This window comes from Tachysurus vachellii, chromosome 17, assembly GCF_030014155.1.
Source record: "Tachysurus vachellii isolate PV-2020 chromosome 17, HZAU_Pvac_v1, whole genome shotgun sequence".
In the NCBI taxonomy this organism is placed as follows: Eukaryota; Metazoa; Chordata; class Actinopteri; order Siluriformes; family Bagridae; genus Tachysurus; species Tachysurus vachellii.
The window spans coordinates 17,986,943-18,012,882 of record NC_083476.1 but is presented as its reverse complement, the minus strand read 5'-3'; the positions used below and the strand labels follow the sequence as shown (position 1 = coordinate 18,012,882).

The window sequence follows — 25,940 nt, the reverse complement described above, 5'->3', positions numbered from 1 at the left end:
CCCTCACACACTCCTACAAACCTTTTATGGTTAGTCTTTTTTTTTCTTTTTCCTCCTTTCTTTTTTCCCTTAACCCCACTGAAAGGTCAGCTTTCACTTTGCTGTGACCAAATCGCAGGAACAGTGACTCAGTCTTTCTGCTTTCTTGTTATTTAAAAAGTTTCTCTGCTTACATATTTTCTTAGTTGGAAACTTTTAAAGTCTCTAGTAACTAGCTTAATATTTTTCAAAACGTTTTCTCCATTTTATTTTCCCACTAAAGTTGTGACGTACAGTAACCTTTTTCGTTTTAAACATGATTTGGTAATTCTTACTCCTATCAGTGAAGATACAAATGTAATTACTTTCTCTGGTAGCTGCTCAAGTTTGACAATTGTGAATCAAAGAGAGCTTTGTTTGCTTGGTTTTCACAAAAACACGAAATCCCTGATAGACTACTTAAGCTTTAACAGCCAGTTCTTTACCCTTATGTTACGATATGTTATTTTATAGTCAGCATTGATGCTGTCAGCATTGATCGGTTGATCAAACGTTCAATTTTGTGCTGATTTGTGTTGTAACTCACTTGTGTTGTAGTTGTCACTACAGCCATCAAAATCTGCTTAAAATGCTTTAAATCTGACCAAAGTAAGGCCTTTATACATCAGACTGTCATAAAACTGAACATAAACCTGAGCACTGTGAATGGCATTTAACACTGGATGTAGCTGGGGGTATAATTGATGAATCCTCATTAGTTATATGAAAGACATGATGCTGTGCTCACCCATGTTAACAGCAACACCCATGTTTATAACTCGTATTAACAGCAACACCCCCATGTTACCCACATTAACAGCACCACCCATATTAATAAAGCCCACATTAACAGCACCACCCATATTATCAAGGCCCACATTAACAGCACCACCCATATTAACAAGGCCCACATTAACAGCACCACCCATATTAATAAAGCCCACATTAACAGCACCACCCATATTATCAAGGCCCACATTAACAGCACCACCCATATTATCAAGGCCCACATTAACAGCACCACCCATATTATCAAGGCCCACATTAACAGCACCACCCATATTAACAAGGCCCACATTAACAGCACCACCCATATTAACAAGGCCCACATTAACAGCACCACCCATATTAACAAGGCCCACATTAACAGCACCACCCATATTAACAAGGCCCACATTAACAGCACTGGCCTGCCCATATAATCAGCACTGCCGATATTAATAAGGCCCATATAAACAGCACCGCCCATATTAACAGCAGCACCACTACTCGTATTAATAACTCCTTAATATCAACACCCATATTAATAACAGCAACAAGAGCAACACCCATATTAATAACTCGTATTAACAGCAAGACCACCCATGTCACCCATATTAGCAACACCACCACCAGCCATATTAACAGCAACAATCGTCTTAAGGACATCATTATAACAATAGCAACGATCATTATACTAACAATATGAATAAGGATATTAACAACAGCAAACGTAAAATGATTTACATAAAATAGGTACTCCATTGTCTATTAAACAATATTTATGAATGCTGGTCTAATTGTTCTGTTTATTATAGTATAATATAGAACCTATAATTATTGTTGCTGGTGCTGATTAAGGACAGGCAGTTGTTGTATGGATCATTTATGTGGAAAAGCTCAGAGCAGGTTTTTCCTAGAATGAAAAGTTTTCATTTGAGAGGAATGACTGCCCATTTGTAATGCACCATTTATACACCAGATGTCACTGCCGTGATGTCGTAACCATCGCGCGTCGAATCAAAATTGGATCCAAGAACTCAATTCATATAGGCTGCTGATTAATGACTAAATCAAGACATGTGGCTAAGCGTTTATCGAACAATGTGTGCAATGAATTGACATTGATTATCATTACTCGCAAAGATCAGATTATCCTGTGACTAGGAAAGCCTATTTTGATGAGAGATGTGAGAATGTGTAGCAGAGTGTGCTGTGCTGTCAAAAGGCTGCTGTCTGATACTGATCTGTTCATTAGATACGGTGCACTGGACCAGCACGCTGAACTAATTGCTCTTTATTTTGGTGACAGCACGTCACTTTGTACTTAGATCCCTTAAGCTTGTGTAGAGAATGCTAGTGTAGAGATAACGTACAGACACCCGATGTGAGACGCATAACTACTACTACTACAGACACACACATACACACACACTCACACTCATTATGCTAAATATTCCAGTCAGCTTCTAGTCATCTACATGTTTTTGGTTCTGTGTATAGCTTTATAATTTGTGTTTATGGCTCTAACTAAAGGCAGGAGTTGACAATTAAATGCAGCACACTTTAGATATGGAATGTCTTTCTTATTAATTCCATTAGTATGTTGCTAGGAACAATATACGATGTGCTGTATCGGAATTCTTGTACCCCCCCCCCCCCACACACACACGTGACTTATTCAGCGTTTTAACAATGAGGGATTGTAATTAATAAACAGAAATCTGGAAATGTAATATAATTCGTATGTAATGTAATGATAAATTGGCCGTATTTCAGATGGTTTTTATTCTGCATATCAATAGACAACTAAACCCTCCTTGGCTCTGCACCCAGCTTGGGACTGGAATCACTTCCCTGATTGTCTCCATGGGACAGAAGGGCAGCCATGTTGTAAATTAACACCACCCTTATCTAAGAGCTTGGCGTTAACATTGAATATACAATAACCACGTTACCATAAATGATCGATATTGTCGGGACGGAGATTGCACAAATGGAATAAAACCTACTTGCATATTGAGTTACAAAGGATCAGCGTTAAACTTTGCTTAATATTGATTTATTTGCATAAAGATGTATTTTCTAGACATTTTCCAGACCTGACATCAAAACTGACTTCAAGCTTCAGCTCAGGAACCATAGCAACAAATAAAGAAGTCTAACGATTGGGGGATCAATGAATATAGTTTCATTGAACTTTAATTCAATGAAATTAATTTTATTTAAATGTATTAAATTTAGGTGGCACGGTGGCTTAGTGGTTAGCACGTTCGCCTCACACCTCCAGGGTCGGGGTTCGATTCCCGCCTCCGCCTTGTGTGTGTGGAGTTTGCATGTTCTCCCCATGCCTCGGGGGTTTCCTCCGGGTACTCCGGTTTCCTCCCCCGGTCCAAAGACATGCATGGTAGGTTGATTGGCATCTCTGGAAAATTGTCTGTAGTGTGTGATTGCGTGAGTGAATGAGTGTGTGTGTGTGTGTGCCCTGTGATGGGTTGGCACTCCGTCCAGGGTGTATCCTGCCTTGATGCCCAATGACGCCTGAGATAGCCACAGGCTCCCCGTGACCCGAGGTAGCTCGGATAAGCGGTAGAACATGAGTGAGTGTGAGTGAGTGTATTAAATTTAATATATTCCGTTAAAAATCCCGCACTATTTAATGAGACTTATAGTAACTGACACATAGTATATTTTTAACCATTAACCTGTTTTTATATTTAAGCTATCAACATTCCTTCTGTATTTTATGGACTTTGTCTAACTCTACTGCCGGGATCAAAACCCATTCTGAGTGTACAGTATGTTAGTCAGCAACTGTCTCTAGAGTTCAGACCTTTATTTGGATGTCTATTATATACCCCATTATTCAAAAATGTCTTGCCTGAATGAGTCCCTATATAAACATAGATATCGATTAGCATGTAGCTCAAATTGATTAAAGTGCTGCAAAAAATGTAAATTTATCCAGTTAATGAATATTTATTTATTTATTTATTTATTTTTTACGCACTACAAGCAGGAAGAAAACTAATTTAGAGGATGTTTTGTATAAGCTTATGTTGACCACATGAACCAGACTTAAACCGAGCATGGATCGATACACAATTTATTAGAGGATAACTCTACTAACTTTCAAACATCACTAGTTGTGAACCGTTTTGCTAGATTTGGCTCTGCTTTAAAAATAACAAACATCTCTCCATTACAGCTGGATTAATATTTAGTTTGTTGATGTGCTTGGGTGGATGTGAATAATCCAAATTAAACCAGATGGATAACTGCAGTTACTCTTCTGTCACATTAATTCCCTGATTTTGCTGGTCTGAGGACATCTGTTTGTACAATTCAGTCTGTAGATTATGCATAGAGGGCTGGATTTTTTCTAACATGACCTCTTGCTTTTTTTTTTTTTTTTGTCTTGCCACAATTCAGCATTTTAAGGATAAGGATTGAATTGGAATGTTTAGAGGAAATGGGGGTGTTTCCAGTTTTGACCTGCATATTCATAGATTCTTGCATTTCTTTTTATCAGGGTTTAAATATTGTGGGCTAAAAATTTGATAAATGTATTAGCTGTGGAAGGAAACCTCCAAGGTGCAGGCCAATCAATCTCCAGGTAACCAAACTGACAAGTTTACAAACTGTCAGTTAAAGGTGGGGTCTCTGATTTTTCAAAGCCAATGTTGACACACAAAATCACCAAAACAAACATGCCCCTAACCCAAATGGGTCCCACCCCTGTATTGATAGCTCCGCCCCACACGTACATGCGTAACCCAGGCAACTAATGGAAAGAAATGTCTTTCATAGCTGAGGGGAAGAACAATACGATTGCAGATAAAGCAATCAACAAAACAAGCAAAAATGACAAGTATAATCATGCAAAGGACGATATATTAGTTCTGTGTAACAAAGCAAAACCAACGTTACTCACCTATCGAGAAGGAAAAAAGCGCCTCGGCATCTTAAGTAAAGTTGGCCGCATATTCACGTATTGGATTTTCCCGAGTCAGTAACTCCTGAGCTAAACACTTACTAGCAAAATGCGGTTGTAGCTGCCTCTCTACATTACTACGATAAAAAAGAGGTGTTATTTGTGTAGTAACAGCGTTTAGCTCAGGAGTTATTGACTCAGGAAACTCCAATCTGTGAATATGTGCCTACTTCCCGCTCCTTCAGTTCTCTCCAGCGCTGGAAAGCTGATCCTATATTAACACGGGTCCTACTTCTTACCTTATCGTAAGCCTTTCTTCACTTTCTTTCTTTGTTTTTACCCTCCGTCAATGTTAAAACCGCTTTTTGCTAATGTCACACATGCGCACTGAACACTCTCTCCGCACATATTGACAAGACACGCCCCTTTCTGCTCATTGGCTACACGTTTGTTTTGATTTTTGTTTAGTTTTCAGCCCGACTCAGTTTTCTGAAGCATTTCTCTAAAATCGGAGACCCTAGCTTTAACATAATGTTAAAATGCAAGTTATCTACTTAATTCTTGTGTAAATGATAATTTTCCCATTTGAACTCTACTCTTTTAAACTGTATTTTCAAAATAAAATGTCAGCAAGTCATTAAGCCATGTTTAGTGTGAGAATTGTGGTGTTTTTTTCCAGTCAGAACATTGTTTTTGTCCAGTCAGAACAGTCAGTTGTCATTGCCACTTTGCTCTGCTGTATCGGCATGTTCCTAATTCCAAAATTAACGTCCCAGGTACAGTCGTAGCCTCAAGATTTGATGTGCTGTGCATTCTGGGAAGGTTTTCTGCTCATCAGGGTGTATACTTAAACCTTGACCTCCTGTACCAGTATTGATGTACTCATCTGTAGACTAGCGAAAGTCGCTCTGGATAAGGGTGTCTACTAAATGCTGTGACTGTAAATGTTAATATAAAGAACATAGACTTGCTGACCGTTTGCACCAGTCTGGATGTCCAGCCTCGTCCATCTCTTGTCAAAAAAGGTGTTACCACCCACAGAAATTCTGCTCACTGGAAGCTTTCTTTGTTCCTCACACCATTCTATAGAAATTGTGTGTGAAACCCCAGGAGATCAACACCTTCAGAAATACTCCAACCAGCACATCTAGCACCAGCAAACGCACTACAGTCAATTACTGAGAACACATTGTTCCTCAGGGTCATGAAGAGCTACATCTCTGTGAGTTCATGCATCTGGTTGGATAATTTCATGAAGAAGCAGAAAAAGTAAAAAAATGTTAATGCAGAAGTGGCTTTAGAGGACGTTCTTTATATATGGAAAGTGCTTGTTCTGTGCACTTGGGTTGAATGTTTGTCCACCATTCAGTGATCAAGCTTGGACATTTTACACTTTCCACTGCATTAAAACCCATATTAAAGGAATATTCACCATGCATTTTTTTTTTTCTTTTCTTTTCTTTTTTTAAATAATGTATATGAAAGATGAAATGAGCAACAGTTAGTCATCCTTTTAAAATTCTTAAAGTTTGTGCAACATTGTTTGGTCTGCGCAAATACGGCACTTGTTAAATAGAAAAAAACTAAATAATTTCCGGAGAGCTGTTGTGCCTTGCGCTTCTGTAAAGCCCTTTCAGAATCTATCGGATGAGTCATATTGAAAGGCGCAGCTTAATCTTGGCCATTTAATGTTTGCAGCCAATTTCTGGTAATCGTCTAATGATCAGTAAATGAAACTTGCGTAAGGTAAAAATGTCAGTGCATTGCTTTTAAAAAGAGTCTATTGTAAAGCCGCTTTCAACAGGAAGAATTCATTAACTCCAGACTGAAGGGTATTCTTCTGAGCTGGAGGCTGGAGGAAGGTTGTTTTTGAGTGTTAAAATGTCTGCGCTACTTTTAATGGTCTTCCATTCCTCATTTAATCAGCTCATTTAGATTTCCTGTTTTTGTCAATTTGGAAATGTCATGGTCTGTAGTGTTTATTGGCAGTTTCTGTTCTCTAAGTGACCGTGAAGGAGAGTTGTGTGTGCTGTGTATTCTGCTCCGTACTGTAGATGTGTGTGTGTGTGTGTAGTTGTGTATTTAAATATTTTTCTACACATTCTGGCAAACTTAACTTCATCTGCTTGGCCTCTTCTCTTTGTTTCATTACTTGTATTTTGATCATTTAAACCATGACCACGGCAAAAGAAACCACTTATTTTCGAATATGTTGATCCTAACAATTTTGAATTACAGTTCGTAATTAAAGCTCCTCAATGTGTGTAACCATTTTGGGATGTAACCATGACAACAGTTGAAATTTCCTTTAGGCCTATATTGCAGTATTTGATTATGGCATTTTTAATTAAAGAAAAAGTAGCACAAGGTGATGATTTTAGTTAAAAACAATTAAGAACAGAGTGCGAGGGTGCCAGAGATTTAACCAGAGCAACGAGTGTAGTGGTGGGGTGTGTGTGGTGGTGCTGTCACTTTGTGTGTGGGGTCTGGGTCTATACTCTAAATGTAGGTAAGCCCACCTCATACAGTAAATTAATGCAGAAGTTTGATCGCTTTTCGTGACATTTCACATATTCTGCTGAATTCTAAGCAAGATATGGATCACGCCTCTGGTTACAAAGATTTCTGCTTAGCTCAGACTCCTGCTTACGTATTTAGGGAAGGATGCTTAGGCTCGGCAAAGGAAATAAACAGCAATTTATGCGTTTAGTAGATACATATAAAAGGTCAAGATACCAGTGCATAATTTAACACTTATCATTTTAATTTGATTTAGTAAATAAGAGTCTATATGAACATGTACTGTGTGTATTTATAAACGTCTTATTTATGCAGCTGTGCTTGTCTCCAATCTCTAACCAGGTAGTAGTACATGTAAACCCATGTATGCATGCATGGGTATGAAGAAATGTCCAGGAACATTTGCATTCCCTCAATCTTCCCTGTTTATTGATTAGATCTGAGAAACACCTCTCCATCAATGCTCCTGTGTGTAGCGGCAGGACTGTGTGTGTGTATGCGCATGTACTTTGCATAAGTGAGAAATGAGGGGATTTGGAGAGACCGAGAGTGCGAGAGCAATGAAATGCCTCCCCCATCTGTTTAGTCATATGGCAGAGGAGAGGGAAGAGGAAAGTTAGGATGGAGATAACACTTGGCCAGGCTTCGCAGATTTCTCTGTGCTGACACAGTGTTCAGACCGTCGAAGCCTCTTAAAGCCTCTTTTAGCATTTTATTCAGGGCTCTTCCTCATAACCCTTCCATTACTAACAAGATTGGTTCAGTATTCTTGAGGCAAATTGCTAATCACTTGTGTCGTGGTTTGATGTCTGAAGCTCTGAGTAGTTTACCAAAGCAGCATGTGTTATGGCTACAGCAGCGGTTAAATGGAGACCCTTTTCGGACACTGAACAATGCTGAACGGTTCTCCGCACACACTGGACACATTTTTCAGGAGAATATGTTTATGCACTTTTCCCCAGATGCTGCAGAACGTTACTTAATCTTTTTTTGCCGCTGGTTCCACTGCCATGTCATTTATTGGTTAAATTCACTTTTTTTAGAATCTGTTTGAAATCGTCTTTTTCTTTAGTGCTTAGCTGATTTAATTTCGTTCTTGTGATGGAAAGAAAAATTGTTTTTCAGTTACAAATGATTGACCTTGGATAAACTATTCCGAAGTCTAGTTTTGATGTACAATATCTGCTCAGGTGAGACAGCGTTACACAGGTGAGGCATTAAACAAGGTTTGTCAGCATTTACTCAAAATTAGCTAGAGGTTAAAAAAATTCTATATTTTATGTGGTAGCCTAGTGTGTTAAGGTGTTGAACGACCAATTGGAAGGTTGTGAGTTTGAATCCCATGTTCACAAAGCTGCCGCTGCTGGGCCCCTGATCAAGACCCTTAACCCTCAATTGCTCATCCACCTCTGCATTCCTTCCCATGTACATGAAGCTCAGCCCTCTAAATATACAGCGGTTCAGCTAGAGTCGGCATTAGCAGACGCTGTTAAGACATCACTTTGGCATCGCTTTCAAGTCCACCCAGCCTTTCAGCTGCTCGAGAGTCGAGTTCTAACACCGTAAACGTGTAGAATTCGACTCCTGCTGATTCATGAGAACGATCGAGTGCGTCTTCGCTGTTTTTCTGCTTGATTCATGTATAGGCAGCAAACAAATCAACGCGTTATTCAGATCGAATTTACAGACCTGTCCAGGAGCATTGGCGCTAATTCTGCATCCGGCTTCATCCCCGTCACCAGTAACAAGTTACTCCATAGTGGAAAAGTGCTGCCTGTGGGGATTCTGCTTTTACAGCGTTTATTTATTTATTTTTCCTTTTATATCTTGGCACAAGAGAGTTATCTAGCTGTACTGGCCGCTGGGGAGTGTCTCTAAAATGACTGTCAAGAGGCCAACATAAACACAAACAAGCATTCCGAATTTTAAGTTTTCCAGATGAGTTTTTTCAACCACACAATACATTTTTCTTTTCCTGAGTTTATGGTTTTGTTTGTGCTAGAAAGAAATAAAAACAAACCTCTATTACACCTTTTGAGCCCAACACCACTATTTGACAATTTGTGAGTAAGCACTGTATTTCATCTTGAAGCACATTTTGGAGAATTCGACATATTTGCATCAAAAAGTATTGGCACCCTATCTATCCACTTGCATCCAAAAAAAGTATTGGCACCTCATCTATCTACTTGTTCAAACGTTTAGCGCCGTTCCGGGCCTTTTGCACCCTATCTATCATACTTGGAATTGTTGGCACCCTGTTTGTCTGGTCAGGGACTAGTTTTGCTACAGCAAGCACCACTCATTTTCTTCAGGAAATATACATCTAGGTTTTTTTTTATTTATTTTTAAGTTAAATATCTAGTATTTTATTTATTTGTTTTTTTTTTTTGTTTCTTTTTTAATTTCTCTTAAGAAATATTTGCCTTTTTTTATTTATTTTTATTTTTTTTCCCTTTTCCCCATGAGTTGCTGCTAAGTAACCTTCTTAAACTTCTTTCTGGTTTGTTTTATAGAAAACTGACTCAGCCAGAATAAATACAGGTTCCAGGTTCGGATTTGTTATATCGTCACACGAAATGTGCTATTTAGCGTAAAACCGGTCAAGACTGTGAAATTAATATTCATCGCACCGACAGCATGAGTCTTGTGGGAAGTGTTGTGGTATTGTAGGATAATCCGAAGTATACAACAGGGTAGTTTGATGCATCGCAACACAAAGCATGATATTGCATGCATGTGCAGAAGATATTCGGAAGATATTCTTTGCATATGTTCCATACCTACGGAAGATTTTATAGCGACCTTCACAAGGTCGGCGAATATCCAGCCCGAACTGTAAATCACTGAAGATTTTAAGACTTTTTGCTGTCTTCATGATTGTTGACATGCGCTGAGTCTCAAAGTAAATAACATTTCAAAAATGTCCATTATATGTAGATATATTGAAGCTTATTGGGTAGAGATTTGCAGATGAGTAAGTCTAATATTTAATACAGAATGTGACTTTAATCCACTGTAGATTTTGTTAGGTATTACTGATAATAATATAAAGCATGCTTCATATAAAAGGTCGTTTAATCTCATTGCTTAAGCTGCCTGTAAGGACATTATTCTTAAATGGATCTCTGTTAAACCACAGACAATTTCATAACTGTGGCATAAAATGATATTTGATTTTCTACAACAGGAATATATTACTTACTGGCCATAAGGGAACATTGATATGTGAAATTTTAAGGCCTATATGCTTAAAAAAAATGGGGGTTCATATCTGGTAATACATGCCACATGTTGCGCAGAATGAGAAGTCAACATGAACCTAAATTGTTTGGCTGTGGCTGTTTTGCCCTTTTTATTTAATTTATTTATTCTACTTTTCTTCCTTTGAGAACGCATGTGCTTATGGTTTATGTTGCAATGTACTTATGATTTGTGGTCGATGTTCTATTGTATTATGTTAAACCACAAGTCCAGAAGGATGGAACCTAAAACATCTTATGGTATGTTTTAAGTATGATATAATTTTTTTTTTTTTTTCACACACATAATTGTGTGAATTGAAACACAACGCATGTATATTTAGCAAAGCTCGATGAACTGGGAAAACTGTAAAATGTTTTGATAGATGTATTGTAATGCATGGTTAGGGATTGTACGTCAAATACATTAAAATAATATCACAGATCAATTTACTTGTAACTTGTCTGAGTGTGACTTCCTGTAACTTTTCAAAATATAAGCATAAAAGCAGCATGTGTTCATTTGGGAAATATTTGAATGGAAGAAAATAGGATTGAGACGGTTTATAAATCATGCGACCCTTAATTTGTTTTCTTAGAGAAAAGCTAGATATATGGCACATTTTCTAGTATGAACTTTATCGCTGCTCTAGTCTCTTTTATTATGTGTTCTTATTGCTTTAATATAGCATTTCAGACAGGCCATGAATTTAGTCTACTTTTACGATTTTATTATTTTCCTCTTTAGTGTTGCTATAATTTAGTTCTGATTTTAGTTCATGTATAAAAATGCAAAATGTATTTGAAAGTACGTCCTTATGAGGAAGTTATTAAACAGTAATCTTTAATGCTGAACTCCTGAGTAGCTTTTGTGTCTCGCGTCATTATGATTTTGCAATACTGGGCATCATGATGATGATGATGATGATGTACCTTCCCATAATATTTCACTAATTACTACTAACTATAAAATCAATAACAAGAGAATATTAGTTAGATCTTTTTTTAAAAAGGTATATCATTAGGCAAAAAGTGTATTTTGGTCCTCTAAATATTGTCTGTATATGTATGTGTGTATGTATATAATATAACATCCAGACGGTAAGGTTTTGACTTTTTTTAAACATTAGTTTCTCCTCCATAACGTTGCTGTGTGATTTATAAGTCAGCACCACCATTTCAAGTCCCCAGTAATTTACTGAAATCTGTCTTTGTCCAGCAGCGGCGTGGCAGGAAATGGTTTTCTCCAAATACATGTCAAAACAATGAATCACATATTGAGTTCCGTATTGAATCATGTTGAATCAGTGAGTGTGATTCATAATGTTGTGTGAGTTTGGCTACTTCCTGGCTGAAAGAAGACGGTCTCTTTTTCACTGGGATTTTAGTACAGCTACTGGCTGAACTGTAGATCCTTTGAATTGCCAGTTTATTAGGTACGTGTGTGTATGTGTGATGTGGCACACAACCTTCAAGTTTCATCATCTGCTCATATCCGACAAAGCCAAACATGTTTAATTAAAGCAATAAGCCACAAGAGTGTGTTAGTGATTTTTATCATGCATGAGGGTGCTTTTGGGCACAATGGACTAGCCTCAGTTTTGTGTTTGTACTTCATAGTGCTCCGTTTTAATAAAGTCTTTCTCTCTTCTAGCCTGAGCCTGGTGCTCTCTTGATTCTCCCCTTTTTGGGAAATGTTTGTACTACTCCAAACTGAAACCTTTCAGGATGTTCCAAAACAGACCAAGTCATGTCTCAGTGACATATCGGTTCAGGACACGAGATACGGGACACATGACTTCAGTCATCTTTTTTATTCCACACTTGGAGTAAAGTGCTGTCTGCCCTCTTCCACATACATGAGCTCATAGCCGCTCATTATTACTATTATAGAGATGGTGTCCATCTTCAGGGCAAGTCTCCATTTCTTTCCAGCTGTCCTCATCCGGTGTGATGTGGTGGTAATAGGTGCATGTATCACTTCTTGTTCACCGCCTTCATCCAATCAGATTTGAGCTCTGAAGCTATAGGGGTTTATAATGAACTTGGACATAGGTTTGGAACGGTATTATTGTATACTGTATTAAATGTATGAACTCTTTATATATGAACTCTGATTAAGAACCTTCTGCTCTGTTAGTGCTACTTAGAATTATGGGTGCTCTGTGCTGTATAATGGAGATTAGTCAACCCTCTGACCTTGAACAACGATCCACTTCTGCTTTTATTACCCCTCTATTGGTGTTTCTGTCTCCATCTCTCTCCTGTGAGCCTTGTTGTTTAATTGACTTGCAGCTCTGTGCTACAGTGATTGGCAGGAAATTTGATGTACCACAGACTGATTTTAATCTCTTACCCCCCAAGACGGGCCTGGCGTTTTCCTAGCGTCTCGGTGCAACGGCGCGAAAGAAAACGTGTAGCCTTCATGAAACAGGGGAATTGAAAATGCACCACTCCAAATCTTGTGGTTGCGCTCTGTGCCGCCGTTCGAGTTATCTGTTGTGTCCCTTTCGAAAAGGTGACTGCATTACGAAGCAAGATGAATGTCTTGCTTACAAACACGATACAGATTATCTCTGAACTCTGTAGGTGTGCAGCTTTTTTTTTTTTTTTTTTTTTTTTTCTTTTTTCCTTTTTCAGGGAGGTAAAGCTTCATAAATTGCATCATTTGTTGTTGCCATTTCAGCAACACAATGTAGTTATTTATTTATTTATTTATTTATTTTTTTCGACTCAAGTGGTGAAAATTTGATTTAGAGCTTATAATTAAGTGACGTTTGAAACATTTGTGGTGGTTTGAGCTGGGTGGAATGGCACTGGTGGGGTTCCCATGGAAGTCCATTTTACTAGGCTTGTGGCTTTAGTTGCTATGGTGACAGCTGCAGCTCTGTCTTGCACACCGGTTAGGGATCTCAGCCTTGACATGGATCCGTTTAATACTCTTCGTTCCACGCCTGCGTTAAGCTCTTTGACATTACTTTTTTCTGTGTGTGTGTGTGTGTTTGTCTCTCTGAAGGCTGAACTAGAAAAATCTCCAGCTACGTTGACCATCAATAACCAGATTGAATTTTATTTTCATTTGACCATGGTGATACTGTTTGTGCTTTTTAGTCTTCATTACTTGTTCATCTTTCTCTCATCATTTCTTCTCTCCATCCTTCTTTCTATCCATCCTTTTTTCGTTCAGCCTTGCTTGAGCATCCCTCCGTGTGACCTCCCTTGACTTCGGAGTGTTTCACATCACCCAGATATGTTGGTTCTGTGGATGCTGTGAGGTAATTACAAATCGCATCAAGCTGTGAAACTTGTAATTACTCATTTCCCATGCCCCCTTCCCCCTTCTTATTCTTCTCAGTGGAATGCCATCTGTCCTCATCTTCATCTTCAGCCTTGTCTTAGCCCCCCACCTTTTCCTTTTCTTTTTAAGACTCATTATTAGACCTGTCTGTTCACACACATTCAGTCAATCTGCCCTTTTACCATAGCAATGTCATGTGTTCTCAGACAAAGAGCTACAAAATCCAGAGTTCTAATATCATTTGATTAAAATAACATTTATCCAAACATGGGCAAAGATGCAGAATTTTTTTTTGTGTGTGTGTTTGTGTGTTTATTGAATATTGGCATTCTTTTGAGAAAAACTGTACCTCATGATTCAGCAGGATTTTAAGGACTCATTGAGACTTGCTGTACACTGTGGTGTTTCACTTGAACTTGCATCACATGGAAGACAACAGTTTCACATCAATACACTGTCCAAGATTTTATAGACTTATATTTATTTAAGTGTTTTTGACAATGTACATATTATTTTCACTCAATGTCTTTCTGATAATGAGGTAAGTTAATGTAAGTTCAGTAGTTAATGTTGACTAATGATCAGAAGGTTGTGAGATCAAATCCCAGGACCTACAAAGTGCTGCTGCTGGGCCCCTGAGCAAGGCCCTTAACCATCAATTGCTCAGTTGTATAAAAAATGAGAAATGTAAGTCGCTCTGGATACGGGTGTCTGCCAAATAGCCATACGTGTAAATGATGAGAAGTCAGAAGAGAAGCATATCCAGACTTATTTATTCTGACAAGAAGGCTATCTTAACTCAAAAAACTCACTGTGGTCAACAGAAAAGCGTTTCACTGTGCTCAATATGTCGGGCCTTGAGGCAAATGGGCTACAAGAGTAGAAGACCATGTTTAACTTCTGTTAGCCAAGAACAGTAGTCTAAGGCAACATTAGGCACAGGCTACTAGCCTACTAGATTGGGAGGCTTTCAGTTTAGTCTGAAAAAGCTCACAGTTTGCATGAAGAATCTGTGGAAGCTATCATCCGGATCGTGAACCCTAGACTAAATGTAGTAGGGGGTGTAAGTTCGGTTGCATTTGAATTGTGCATCGATGCCTGTGAATGTGAACGAGATTTGTACTCGTATCAGAGTCTGCACTTGACTGACTTTACCAAATTAGAAGTCAGAATTTTGACAAGTCATAATTTCGATTGCACTTTTTCTGTTAGTGGGGGATTGCATTCATGCTCTCCCCTGTTTTGTGGAGCAGTGGCGGCTCATGTGGTTAAGGCTCTGGGTTATTGATTAGAGAATTGGGGTTCAAGCTCCCACTGTTGGACCCTTGAGCAAGGCCCTTTATCCTCACTACTCCAGGGGTGCTGTATCATGTCTGACCCCAACCTCTGAAGTTGGGATATGTGAAGAAAGAATTTGACTGCTTTTAATGTATGTGTGACAAAGGCTTTTGCGTTTGCTGTTCAGGAAGCAGAGTAATTTTTTATTTTTTTATTTATTTTTTTTTTTTATGGCTGTGTTTTAACCGTTGACGTCATTTAGTTTCCATGACTTGTGTACCACATTTGCACGATGCTTCAATAATCTCACCTGACTGCTTCTCTTTTTTTATTTTTATTTATTTATTTATTTATTTATTTATTTATTTTTAAGACCTGACATGTCCAGATAGTGATAGAACGTATCTGATCACGTTTAGCAAACGTTCTTCCTTTGTGGTGTGTTTTTTGATTCACGAATCTACATTTATTTGGTTTAACAGCCCAGCTAGGACAGTAGGTCAAGCTGTAAACGAAACGCTGGGTTCCTGCGTTTATATTAAAGAGCTTATGTGAATATTTTCTTGCTTTTATAGCGACAGCTCATTTGTGGCGACTTCTGTGGTGGATGTTTCACACAATTTAAGCTAAATATTAAAGTTTTGTTTTAAAAAAGTAAAACCTAGAACCTTTTGGTATACATAACACTTTATGGGAAGATCAGCACTTTTTCCTAGCATGAGAGCCTTCAAGACTTTATGCTTTATGGTTTCTTTGTAAAAAGACAAGCTGTATTTTTGTCTCATTAACTCCAAGACAGAGAAAAGGACAAACTGGTGAGTGAACAGCTGTTTACCGTTTTTCAAGAACGTTAGCAAAAACTTGACTTTGGACGTTCCGAAGCATTAAAATTGTAATCGTTGGCAAATTGCTCTGCTCTAAGTGGAATAACACATTTCAGACTAGTCTCTTCTCTGTTCATGCGCTAATAGACACCCGGTGTCTCTGTAATGGACCTCTACAGAATTGCTGAATTATGAACTTGGGCTTCCTTCCTATTGTCAGGAGGTCACGTTAATAGACCCTTATTAGTTTTGGAGAACAAGAAGGCTGTTCAAATATTTCACAATTGGAAACACCAGTTAGTAATTGAATCCTGTATGATGTTGAGCTACGTATATAAGGAAGCCTTCACCACACCTGCAATACCACACGGGCCTTCCAGTTAACAGCACCGGAAAGTTATCAGGCCAAGCGCCAATTTTAATTGCCAACACCCGACTTTTACACCGAGATATAATCCGAGATTCATTTATCTAGGGGGAGTTTATTGTAATTGTTGTGTTGGAGCCAGCTGTGTTTTCTACACATTGCTGATTGTGGGCTTGAGCTGAGTCATGTGATCAGAGAGGTGTGAAGGTGCAGTCTGCTGAGAGAAGCTCAAGTTCTATCTGATTGTATCTCTGTGCAATCTTGGTTTGGGCACGTGAGAGACTCCGGTGTGGTTGGGGGGGGAATGACCTGGTAACAGATTACCTACTGTGCTCCAGCCTGCTCTGGTCTCTCCTCTTTCTTATAATCATGCTCCTAGCCAGCCAGCAATTTTAAAGGTCAGCTCTAAATGTTTAATCATCTCATTGCCTTAAGGGTCCGGCAATATTTTCACTCTGAATGAAATCCGCTAATATTTCTGTCGCAAACATAAAGCTACATTAAGTTTGTTGAAATAAACTCTGGCAGCGTTACCTTTACCCGATACTGTCGGACACTAATGGAGCCGTGATAGTCTTAATTAAGTTTGCTGGTTTAGCAGACAGCCTCTACGACTCTAATCTATGTCTTTTAATTGCCTTAGCAGTGTGCGGCCTTTAAATCTATTTCCTTTCTCTCAGGTTGGCTATGAGAACGCCGGCACAGTCGAGTTCCTGGTGGATAAGAACGGAAAGCACTACTTCATCGAGGTGAACTCCCGTCTCCAGGTGGAGCACACAGTTACTGAGGAGATCACAGAGTGAGTGAAGACTAATAACACAATAACACACACAGATTCATACATGTGTTCAGAGCACAGAGCGGAACGAATGTCTTTATGTCCTCCTGCTTGCTCCCTAAACTTTGTATGTAGGACTAGTATAATTCATATTTTATGTTAGTTTCCTGAAATACTGTCTTATCTGTAAGTAGTTGCCTATGTTAATGTATTTCCTTCTGAAACAGGAAGTCGGATTCATGGCATGCTAAAGTGCTTGATTGACGTTGACAACTGCCAATAGTCTTGGTGTCATATAATATAGAAAACAAAATGGTTTTTTAAAAAAAAAAAAAGTTTTGTTAACGATTGTGTGTGATCTTGCAAGCAAACATGGTAATTAAAAACCACTCCGTCAACACAAAACGGGTCGGTTAGGCATTTTGGAAAGAGGCAGTGTGTGAACTCGCAAACAAAATAGCTGCCTAAAGCAGCTCTATATGCCAGTGAAGACCTGCGAACCTTCACACATTTTGCTTAGCAGCTTCACGTTTCAACAGCCGTCTGCTTTTTTTTTTTTTTTTTTTTTTTTCCCTCCTCCTTCCCTTCTTCTTCTTCCTCCCAAGGAACAATTACTTTACTTAACCGACTTTGCTTTGTGTTCGTGTCCGAGAAGCCCCGCACTGTTCCTTTATCTCCTCTCCTCTCAAATTGGTGCATCTTTTTGTGGACATTTTGTGGACAGTTGTATTAGTGGACAGTCGATGCACAGCGCCATTGCTTTCTGTCAGGGCAAATGGGGACATTGAGTTTAATAATGTGAAATCGAGTCAATCATGATATGTTTGACTGAGCTAAAGTTGGAAAAGTTTGTCTTTGGAGCCAAAAACAATCTTGATTTTTTTTTTTTTTTTTTTTTTTATTTTAATTTTTTTTTTTTTGGCTGAAAAAGAAAGAAACCCTGAATATTTTGACCCTAAAAAAACACTAGGCTAAAAACAGGTTTTGAAGTATCACATTCAATACAATACAAATCATTTTAAAATGAATGATAATTAGGACTTGATTAACTGGCACCAGTCAGCATAGAAACTTTCAACCGGTTCGAGCAGCAGATCAGCAGTCGACTGACCTCCATTTATTACTTTGTCATCAGTAAATCAGTATTATATAAAAAAAGTTTTCCCTTTTTTTTTTTTCCCCTTTTTACTTTCTCTGTCCAAACACACTCTCTGGTCGTGTCACACAGCTGTCAGTGGACTGGCGAAAGCAACCCGGTGTGAGAGCCACTGAACTGCGTACATCACTCAAGCGACTGCTTTATCAAACGCATCATCTTGCACCAGGCTGAAGGCCTGACATTTCCATTCTCAAAGCCACGTTTTCTGCTCTAGAGAACTCCTTAAGAAATATTCGCTGACATTTTATCAGCCTGCAATTAGAGCTGCATAACTTTTGAAATTATTTCTAAGCTCTTTCTGTAACACTGTAATCCGCCCCGTGCGACAATTAATGTTTTGGTTGATTTGATATGTACGTGCTTGGATGCAGGATGAAATTCCAATCAGTAAACGAGGTAATGAAATCCTCCGTTTTATAGGATTTATAGTGTTTCCCTTTTTCCTGGGGGGGAATTAAGCAAGGGAAGGAGTGAGTCTGAAGCAGACTGCAGAGTAAGTGGATCTCGATGGTAACAATATGGATATAAATATCTTTCCTGCTCTCAGACTGGGAGGGAGCTACACAAGTGCTTCATGTGTCTCTGTGCCTCAGTGCAGTAACAGTCAGTTCTGGCACAGAAAACAAATTGTTTAAGGATTGATGTATACTTAGGCTACTGTTAAACTGTATTTAAACCAAAAGAATGACATCTTAGCTTGCAGGAAGAAATCCTTGATCTATTCAAGAAATCAGTGCTGCTTCTCAATTCTTTATACAAGACAAATGCAGTTTTAATTCTCAGGCATCTGGAGATATCTGGCTGTTAAAGCAAATGCCTGGTTTTTCAACATGACCTTGTCATGCCTTGTATAATAACTCCTACAGCCTCTAAATGAATGCTCGGGTTGACCAACACTGCACTGTGAAAACTAATTGACTTAATTTAAACCTATATATCCGTTCCTCATGATTGTATTGAGGAACATTTAACGCAATTCCTTTTCATATGTCTAACGTGATTTCAGCATAGATTTTCGTAAGCCTGAATGAAATCGTACACAGAGAGCTGACGACACAGAAGGAAAACCAAACTGAGGTGTTTTTTTAATGTCATTATGTAAACTATACATATTATGTCTGACTGATCATATAGCTTTTTTTTTTTTTGGCGGTGCCTTACACCAGACTGACTAAATGCAAGATCCGAACAGATGTTTTAGGCTAGAAATGAACACACTGGGCTGAATTTTCTTTTTAAGACGTGACCGAATAGACAGTGATGTAGCTCAGTGCTTGCTGAAATGATTGCTCAGTGCTGTCTCTCTTTCTCTCTTATGTCTGTCTATCTCTCTATGTGCGACAGTTTCTGTCACTGGCACTCATATATAAATACCATGTTGCTGATGCAAGTTTCTCAGCCTTGTGCTGTCTATTAAAGTCTCTGTTTACAAGCAATACAATGTTTATCAGGTTACTTGCATTGTATGAAGATACTGTTTACTCCATTACATATTTTCAGAGCACAGTTTGGTGTCTGTCTGCTTTTTTTGATTGAAATCATTAATTGTGAAACACATCCAGATTGCTATCATTTCATACTCTGTTTATTAGTGTACAAAAATACACTAGGCTTATGATACTTAGTATATCAGGTTGGTATAGAATATCAATACCTGAGCACCCAAGAACAGTATTTATTTATACATATTTCCAGGTCTTAAATTCCCCACTGAACGATTTTGTATTAGACTGTCTGTAATTATTGTCTGAACTCTTCTCTGTAACTAAGCATACCTTAATACCTGGTGATAAATAGGAGTAATTAAACTAAGGCAACTCTGGCTCTTGGGAAGATAAATAAAAAAACCCCAGCAGACTTATTTGAAGGATGCAAATACACATCCTTGCGTACAAACCCGTGCCGTGCAGAGATCACCTTCATTTGTTTTATTTATTTATTTATTTATTTATTTATTTATTTATGTATGTTCAATTTTCCAGCCCAGCAACTTCACCGAACGTGTGCAGAAGCAATAGTACTTCATTCATTATAGATATCTGTCTCGTCACCTGAAATTGAAACTGTCAGGTCTAATTTGCAGTTCCACGTCCGCCAAGTTCGAGGCCCAACGAGTGTTTCCACCGTCACAGAATGTTACTATTTCCACACCTCAAACTGAGGGTGAAACCTGTACGGCCTAACCGGGCTTTTTTTTTTTTTCCTTCTTTCTTTCTCCCCACTGACTCACTCTATAAACTGCCTGACAGCTGGTTTTATTCAAGCATGAACAGGTTGAAGCAGGTCTTTTGCATTCTTTTAAGGTCCACACACTAAAGTGAAATTTCAACCTTGGCTTTTACAGGGAAAAAAAGTCAACGTTTGGCATGGAAGATTCAAAACCATGGCAGTGTTTTGAATGATGGAATTTCTGCTGCTTTAATTTGTCAGGACTAGATTTTATTCATGTGATTTCTTTCTTCTTTTTTTTAAACTTTTGCTTTGATGGATTTTTTTGAGTATCTTGTAGTCGGCATGTATTTACTTTTTTACAACATTTATTCTACAGGCATGGACAAATCATAAATATGACAGCCCATCTGACAAGGAAAATTGCCATTTTCTTAAGTCTCCAGAAACCGAAACAGCTAGGCAAACAATATCTTTGCTAGCAAAACATGACCGTGTATGACAAGCTAGTTGACTAAGTGCATTAGTACAAAGTAAAAGAAGCAAACCAAAAGTACTTAAATCTGGGAACCTTTTGTTCCATCTCCTCTTTGCTTTTTTTTTTCTCTCTATAGTGCAGTAGATTACATGTAGCTATATGCATATTTATGCTACATTTAGATTTGAGTAGCTTGTAAGTGTGTTGCATCACTGTGAAATGTAGTATGTTTAAACGTAAAACATAAAAGAATACAGTGAAAAATTCCTGTTTTACAATTAAACCTTTAGATATTAATCTAATAGCCTGGATGTGAGCTCTGCATGTCCTGATGCCTGCTTTTAATCTGTTGTTCTGAGAAGTCGTAATTATTGTGTCGGGTACGTTGAGGACACTTTGGTCAAACGAAGATGGCGATGCACTTTCTATTAATAAACTACTAATTAAGATTTAAAAAAAAAATCTTTTTCTAGAAAACTAAGATCAAAGAATGTGCAACAGATGTATTTTTCCCCTAATTTATCATGCCACTGTAACTTATATTGTACCTGTAGCATGCTAGCATTTTTTTTTTTTTTTAATTGCAGGCTATTAGCTTGTTTGATAGAATTTGATAGAATTCAGTTCTATCAAAGTTTTTTTTTTTTTTTTTTTTTTTTTTTTTTTTTTTTTTTTTTTTTTTTTTTTTTTTTTTTTTTTTTTTTGGTACAGAGATGATTATACTTTCAATTTCAACAATTTTCCCATCAACTAGACTTTGCAACCGTTGATTCCAACATGTTTTCTGACTGACTAGAAAGCATCAAAAGCTCTTTATTAAGCTCTAAATGCAGCATGTAATAATAATAATCGAGCACTTTGTTAGTTATAATTTGAATTTGTAATTAACTGCATCTTGCATTTGCAAGCCTGATAAATCATAGAAACAGACTTGAATAAAATGTGTTGATTTTAAAGCAATCATTTAGTAGCGTTCGTGTCTAGCTAGCTTGTTATTCGCTAACAATTTACCTCACAGTACCTCACCTATAGGCTAGTTAGGCTGTTTGCTAGAGATTCCAAATGAAGGTCAACATGCAGGCTGTAACTCTTATCGGCTCTAATTTGTATGTTTAATTAATCTAAAGTCACGTTAATTTTTGAAACTAGCAGGAAACAGAGTTGCTACAGTAACTAGCAAATATTTGAAAGCTAGGTTAACAGATCTGCTTCCAAGTCTCCCATTTCGATAGATCTGCTGATATTATCGCAGCTATAATGTTTATCAGAAAAAAGGAAGCAATTACCTGGTAGATAGGAATGTATAATTTATTTTTGGCTAGTTTTATACTAGAAACTAAAAATATTACCTCGGGTATAATGCTGGTTTAAATAGTAGAAGTGTGGGGGTGGGGCAGGGATGTGCGGAAAGGGGGGAGGGGTGTTGAAAGGTAAATCCCGATTCAGAAAAAATGAGATGTATACACAGACCCTGAGGTGTATTTGTATGCTGATGGCCTCCTCTTCCCCTCCCCGTGGTAGTTACTGCGTCTGTGATGTGACCTTCATTTGGTTACAATAATTAAGAACAATTACCCTCGGCCACTCTGTCACATTCTGCCATTGGAGCAGTAATGGTTGATGCCAGCTGCCCAGAAAATTTCCATCATGTGTTCACAATAACTAATTTTACTGCCTCCACCTGTTTAAGCATGCTAGGTTCAACATCTCTCTCCGATCGCGTCGCTCCAGCTGCTCCCTATTGCTCCATCATTCGGCGCATTTACATATGCGTGACTGCTGTATTCATCTTGCACCGATGCTGATGAGAGCTGCCTGGATAGTGTTTGAATGTGTAATTTCGGATGTTCTATTAGTCACAAATCCAGCCTGGCATTTACAACATAACATCCCCTCGCTCATAAAAGAGGAGGGTAAAATGATAGATTACATTACCAAGTGAATGTTAAGATACAGGTACATGTTTGTTATACCTCTCAAGTGCATCCAGGTGTTTCCGAATTTTTTTTATTTTTTTTATTAAAAAGTCTGAGACCGTGAAGGTGTTGTTGGACATTACTAGAAAGTTCGAAGTGAAGACAAGAATCAAAAACATCTTAAAGTTTAGTTTTATCTTTAAAAAAAATCTTTCATTTTAACTCCCACGGCAGTCATCTGAGGCGAAATCACAAATCTGATGTTAAACCAGTTTAAAGTTTATAGGAAAATAACATGGTGGTGTGATGTAGACAAACACATGTACAATTACCATTACCACCCAGAAGATGATTATTTTCTTGTATATTTCTTGTACAGCAACATTTTTCCAGTTCTGAAGTTTTTTTTTTCTTCGTTTCTCTCTGTATATAATTTTGTATTATGAAACTAATCTCTGCTCACATGGTCTGCTTCAGGCTGGATAAGGAATAAAAACCAACTTGATTGTTTTTCAAATTACAATTTTAAGGGTTTTTCTTTAAGAAAAACATGTCAAAGCCATCTGTTTATGAAAATAAACAGATTCAAGATATTACATATCAGTGTTCTTCCATTTAAATCTTTAGTGCATTTACAGTTGCTGATTTTCATCTACTCTTCTTAAAATGAACATAATTTAACACGTGTGGGTTAAAGTGAGCCAAACATGTGATTATGCAAATAATAAAAATAAAACATTTAAAATGCTTGTAGTATGTACTAGAGACCTTCAAACATTTTGCGAACTGAAAACCTTTTACAACCGTTTATAGTCAAGTGGAATTGTGCAACCAAGAATTCCTGAGGAACTATTAGGTCAGCTTAATTTCTCCCTGACAAAGTCGTCAAATGTTCACTGACGATGACCCGAGCACAAAGCTGAGCACCAAAGATGGCGTAAATGTTTCCAAGTGGTTTTATCCACATTAGTCCTATGGAGTCCATGGAAATTCTTTTTAAACATGTGTACCATTTTATATACTGTAGTTTTTAAATTTGGAAAACAAGTACCATTTAACAAAGCCTACACTGTACCTGGCTTTAATGGTCATGTAACCTCTGAGTTTTTATCCTGGTTAAATAAAGGAAACTAACCATCTATTAAACTAACCAACCAACTATCTAACAGTTTACCACTCGCCCAGCTACACGCATGATAAAAACAAAAAACTCCAAACCAACAAATTTTTTTTTTTTTTTATGGCCTTCAACCCAATTTGAAGGACTTTTTCATAGTTAAAGCAAAAACTGAGATGAGCTCACTGGTGTGACTGACTCCTGTATTAAAAAAAAAACCAAAAAAAAAACCTTTTGTTCAGTGTGATAAATGTAGTCAACTAATAAGTTGATATAATAGCTCAAGTTTCTCTTAGCCTTTATTTTTCCTAGAAATTTTTCTATTCTACTTTAATTAAATCACAGAGACACCACTGCGACTTACTAAATGGATCGTCCTCTTTAATTTGTTAGACATCGTGTTAGGATTTACTGTCAGTTGAATCTATTCCAATTCAGGTGTATGTGAACATTTTATAAAATGAAAATTGGATTATTATTATTATATCATTAGACTGGATAAATATAACTAATGTCTTCTTTATTACTAATCAATCCAGTCTACTCGTGCTTTACTTTATTACACAACAAGCTCCAGGAAGTGATCTTGATTTGTTCTGTCCGGTGAGTGTAGTCCTTGGGGGGGAAAAAAAACCGAAGCAGCAGAATCAGTTTGAGGTAGAGGGGATTTAATGTGCATTTGCTCGTCCTGTTTTTAGTAACGCTAACATGCAAGACATATTGTGTTTATTCCCTGACTACTAATTTAATTTTCTCCCAGCAGCCCTGCTTTTCTATTCGGCCAGCCTGCTATTTCCAGTATTATAGCCATCAATCACGTATCCAAAAAAAAAAAAAAAGTGTTGTAATATAGCGGAGATTTTGAGAATGTGTCCGGCACGGCTGCCTATTATGAATGATCTGACACTCCTCTTTGTATTTCAGAGACAAAAACAGAGTGCTGGGGATTGTTGGGTTTGCATCAATTTGGAAACACTTCAACTAGCACTTCTTTCATTATCTTTTGCATTTTTAAAAAAAAAAAAAAAAAAAAAAAAAAAAACACACCTTTGACACTTTCATTGTAACTTTGAACAAATGTTTTAAACTCATGGTATCTTAAGTATGTAACTTAGTGATCCAGCATTAATGTATTCAATGTTAGAGATTTAAGCACTTATGTACGTCGCTCTGGATAAGGGCGTCTGCCAAATGCTGTAAATGTAAATGTAAATGTAAATTTGTGGTCACTGGCGTGTTTCTTTATATGCAAAGCAAGCAGGCACTTAGCCAGCTGAGGAAAGGACAAGTTGCAAGCTGCCAAGTGACACTGAAAAATATAAGCTGGATAACAAAGTTCATCAGCTGCAAGTACGGTAAATAAAACAAGTACGAGACGGCAGAAGCTTGGGACTCACAGACACATAACTGCAGTTCAGGGCTACTTAACATCTCTTGCCGTGTAACCAGCTTGGTTCTGGTCTTGGAGTTTTGAGCACTAGCTATGCGAGGCTGGCATTTTAATCCACAGGTTTTTGATCCAACAGGCTTTTTAAAAAAAATATATTATTTAAAGAAACTGTTGTTTTTTTTCTTTCTGCATGGTTGGTATGCTGCGTAGGCAGTTTCCTGTCTTTTAAGCACCTTGATGTACTGACTGAATGGTGTTCCATGTTTTTTATGGATCAGTTATGGTTTCACTGTGACATTTAACTTCTGTTTTAGTATTCATTTAAAAATCCATTCATGTTTTTTTTACTGTCTATTAGTGCAAACAATTCATGGACCATACTGATGTATGAAAATGCTTCACACTGTAGTGGTGCCTTATGGCGTAATGCAAAGCAGAATTTGATTTGTTTTTGTATTTTAAGCTCAGTCCATTGTGGTGTTCTGCTTATACCCAGAAATTTGTCAACAAGGACAATATTTCATGTATTTATTCAGGCCAGGAAATAGAATTTTGTTCTGTTTTGTTGTGTCTATGTTCAGCATTATGTGTCTATAAACTCTCACTCCACAGTTGTGGTTAATATGAAGCTCAAATGAAATTAGACACTCAGGGATTTAAGTTTTTTTTTATGTAGTTACTAACAGAGTGTAA

The 25,940-nt window shown here is 37.7% G+C and overlaps 1 protein-coding gene across 1 annotated transcript in view; it reads left to right on the top strand.

Moving 5' to 3' along the window:
- pcxa (pyruvate carboxylase a) overlaps nucleotides 1-25,940 on the top strand; it is a 134,397-nt gene that overhangs the window by 12,350 nt on the left and 96,107 nt on the right. Inside the window, exon 8 of the mRNA XM_060890880.1 lies at nucleotides 16,921-17,039. Within this exon, the coding sequence (XP_060746863.1) occupies nucleotides 16,921-17,039 (119 nt within the window). The remainder of the gene's footprint in view (nucleotides 1-16,920; nucleotides 17,040-25,940) is intronic.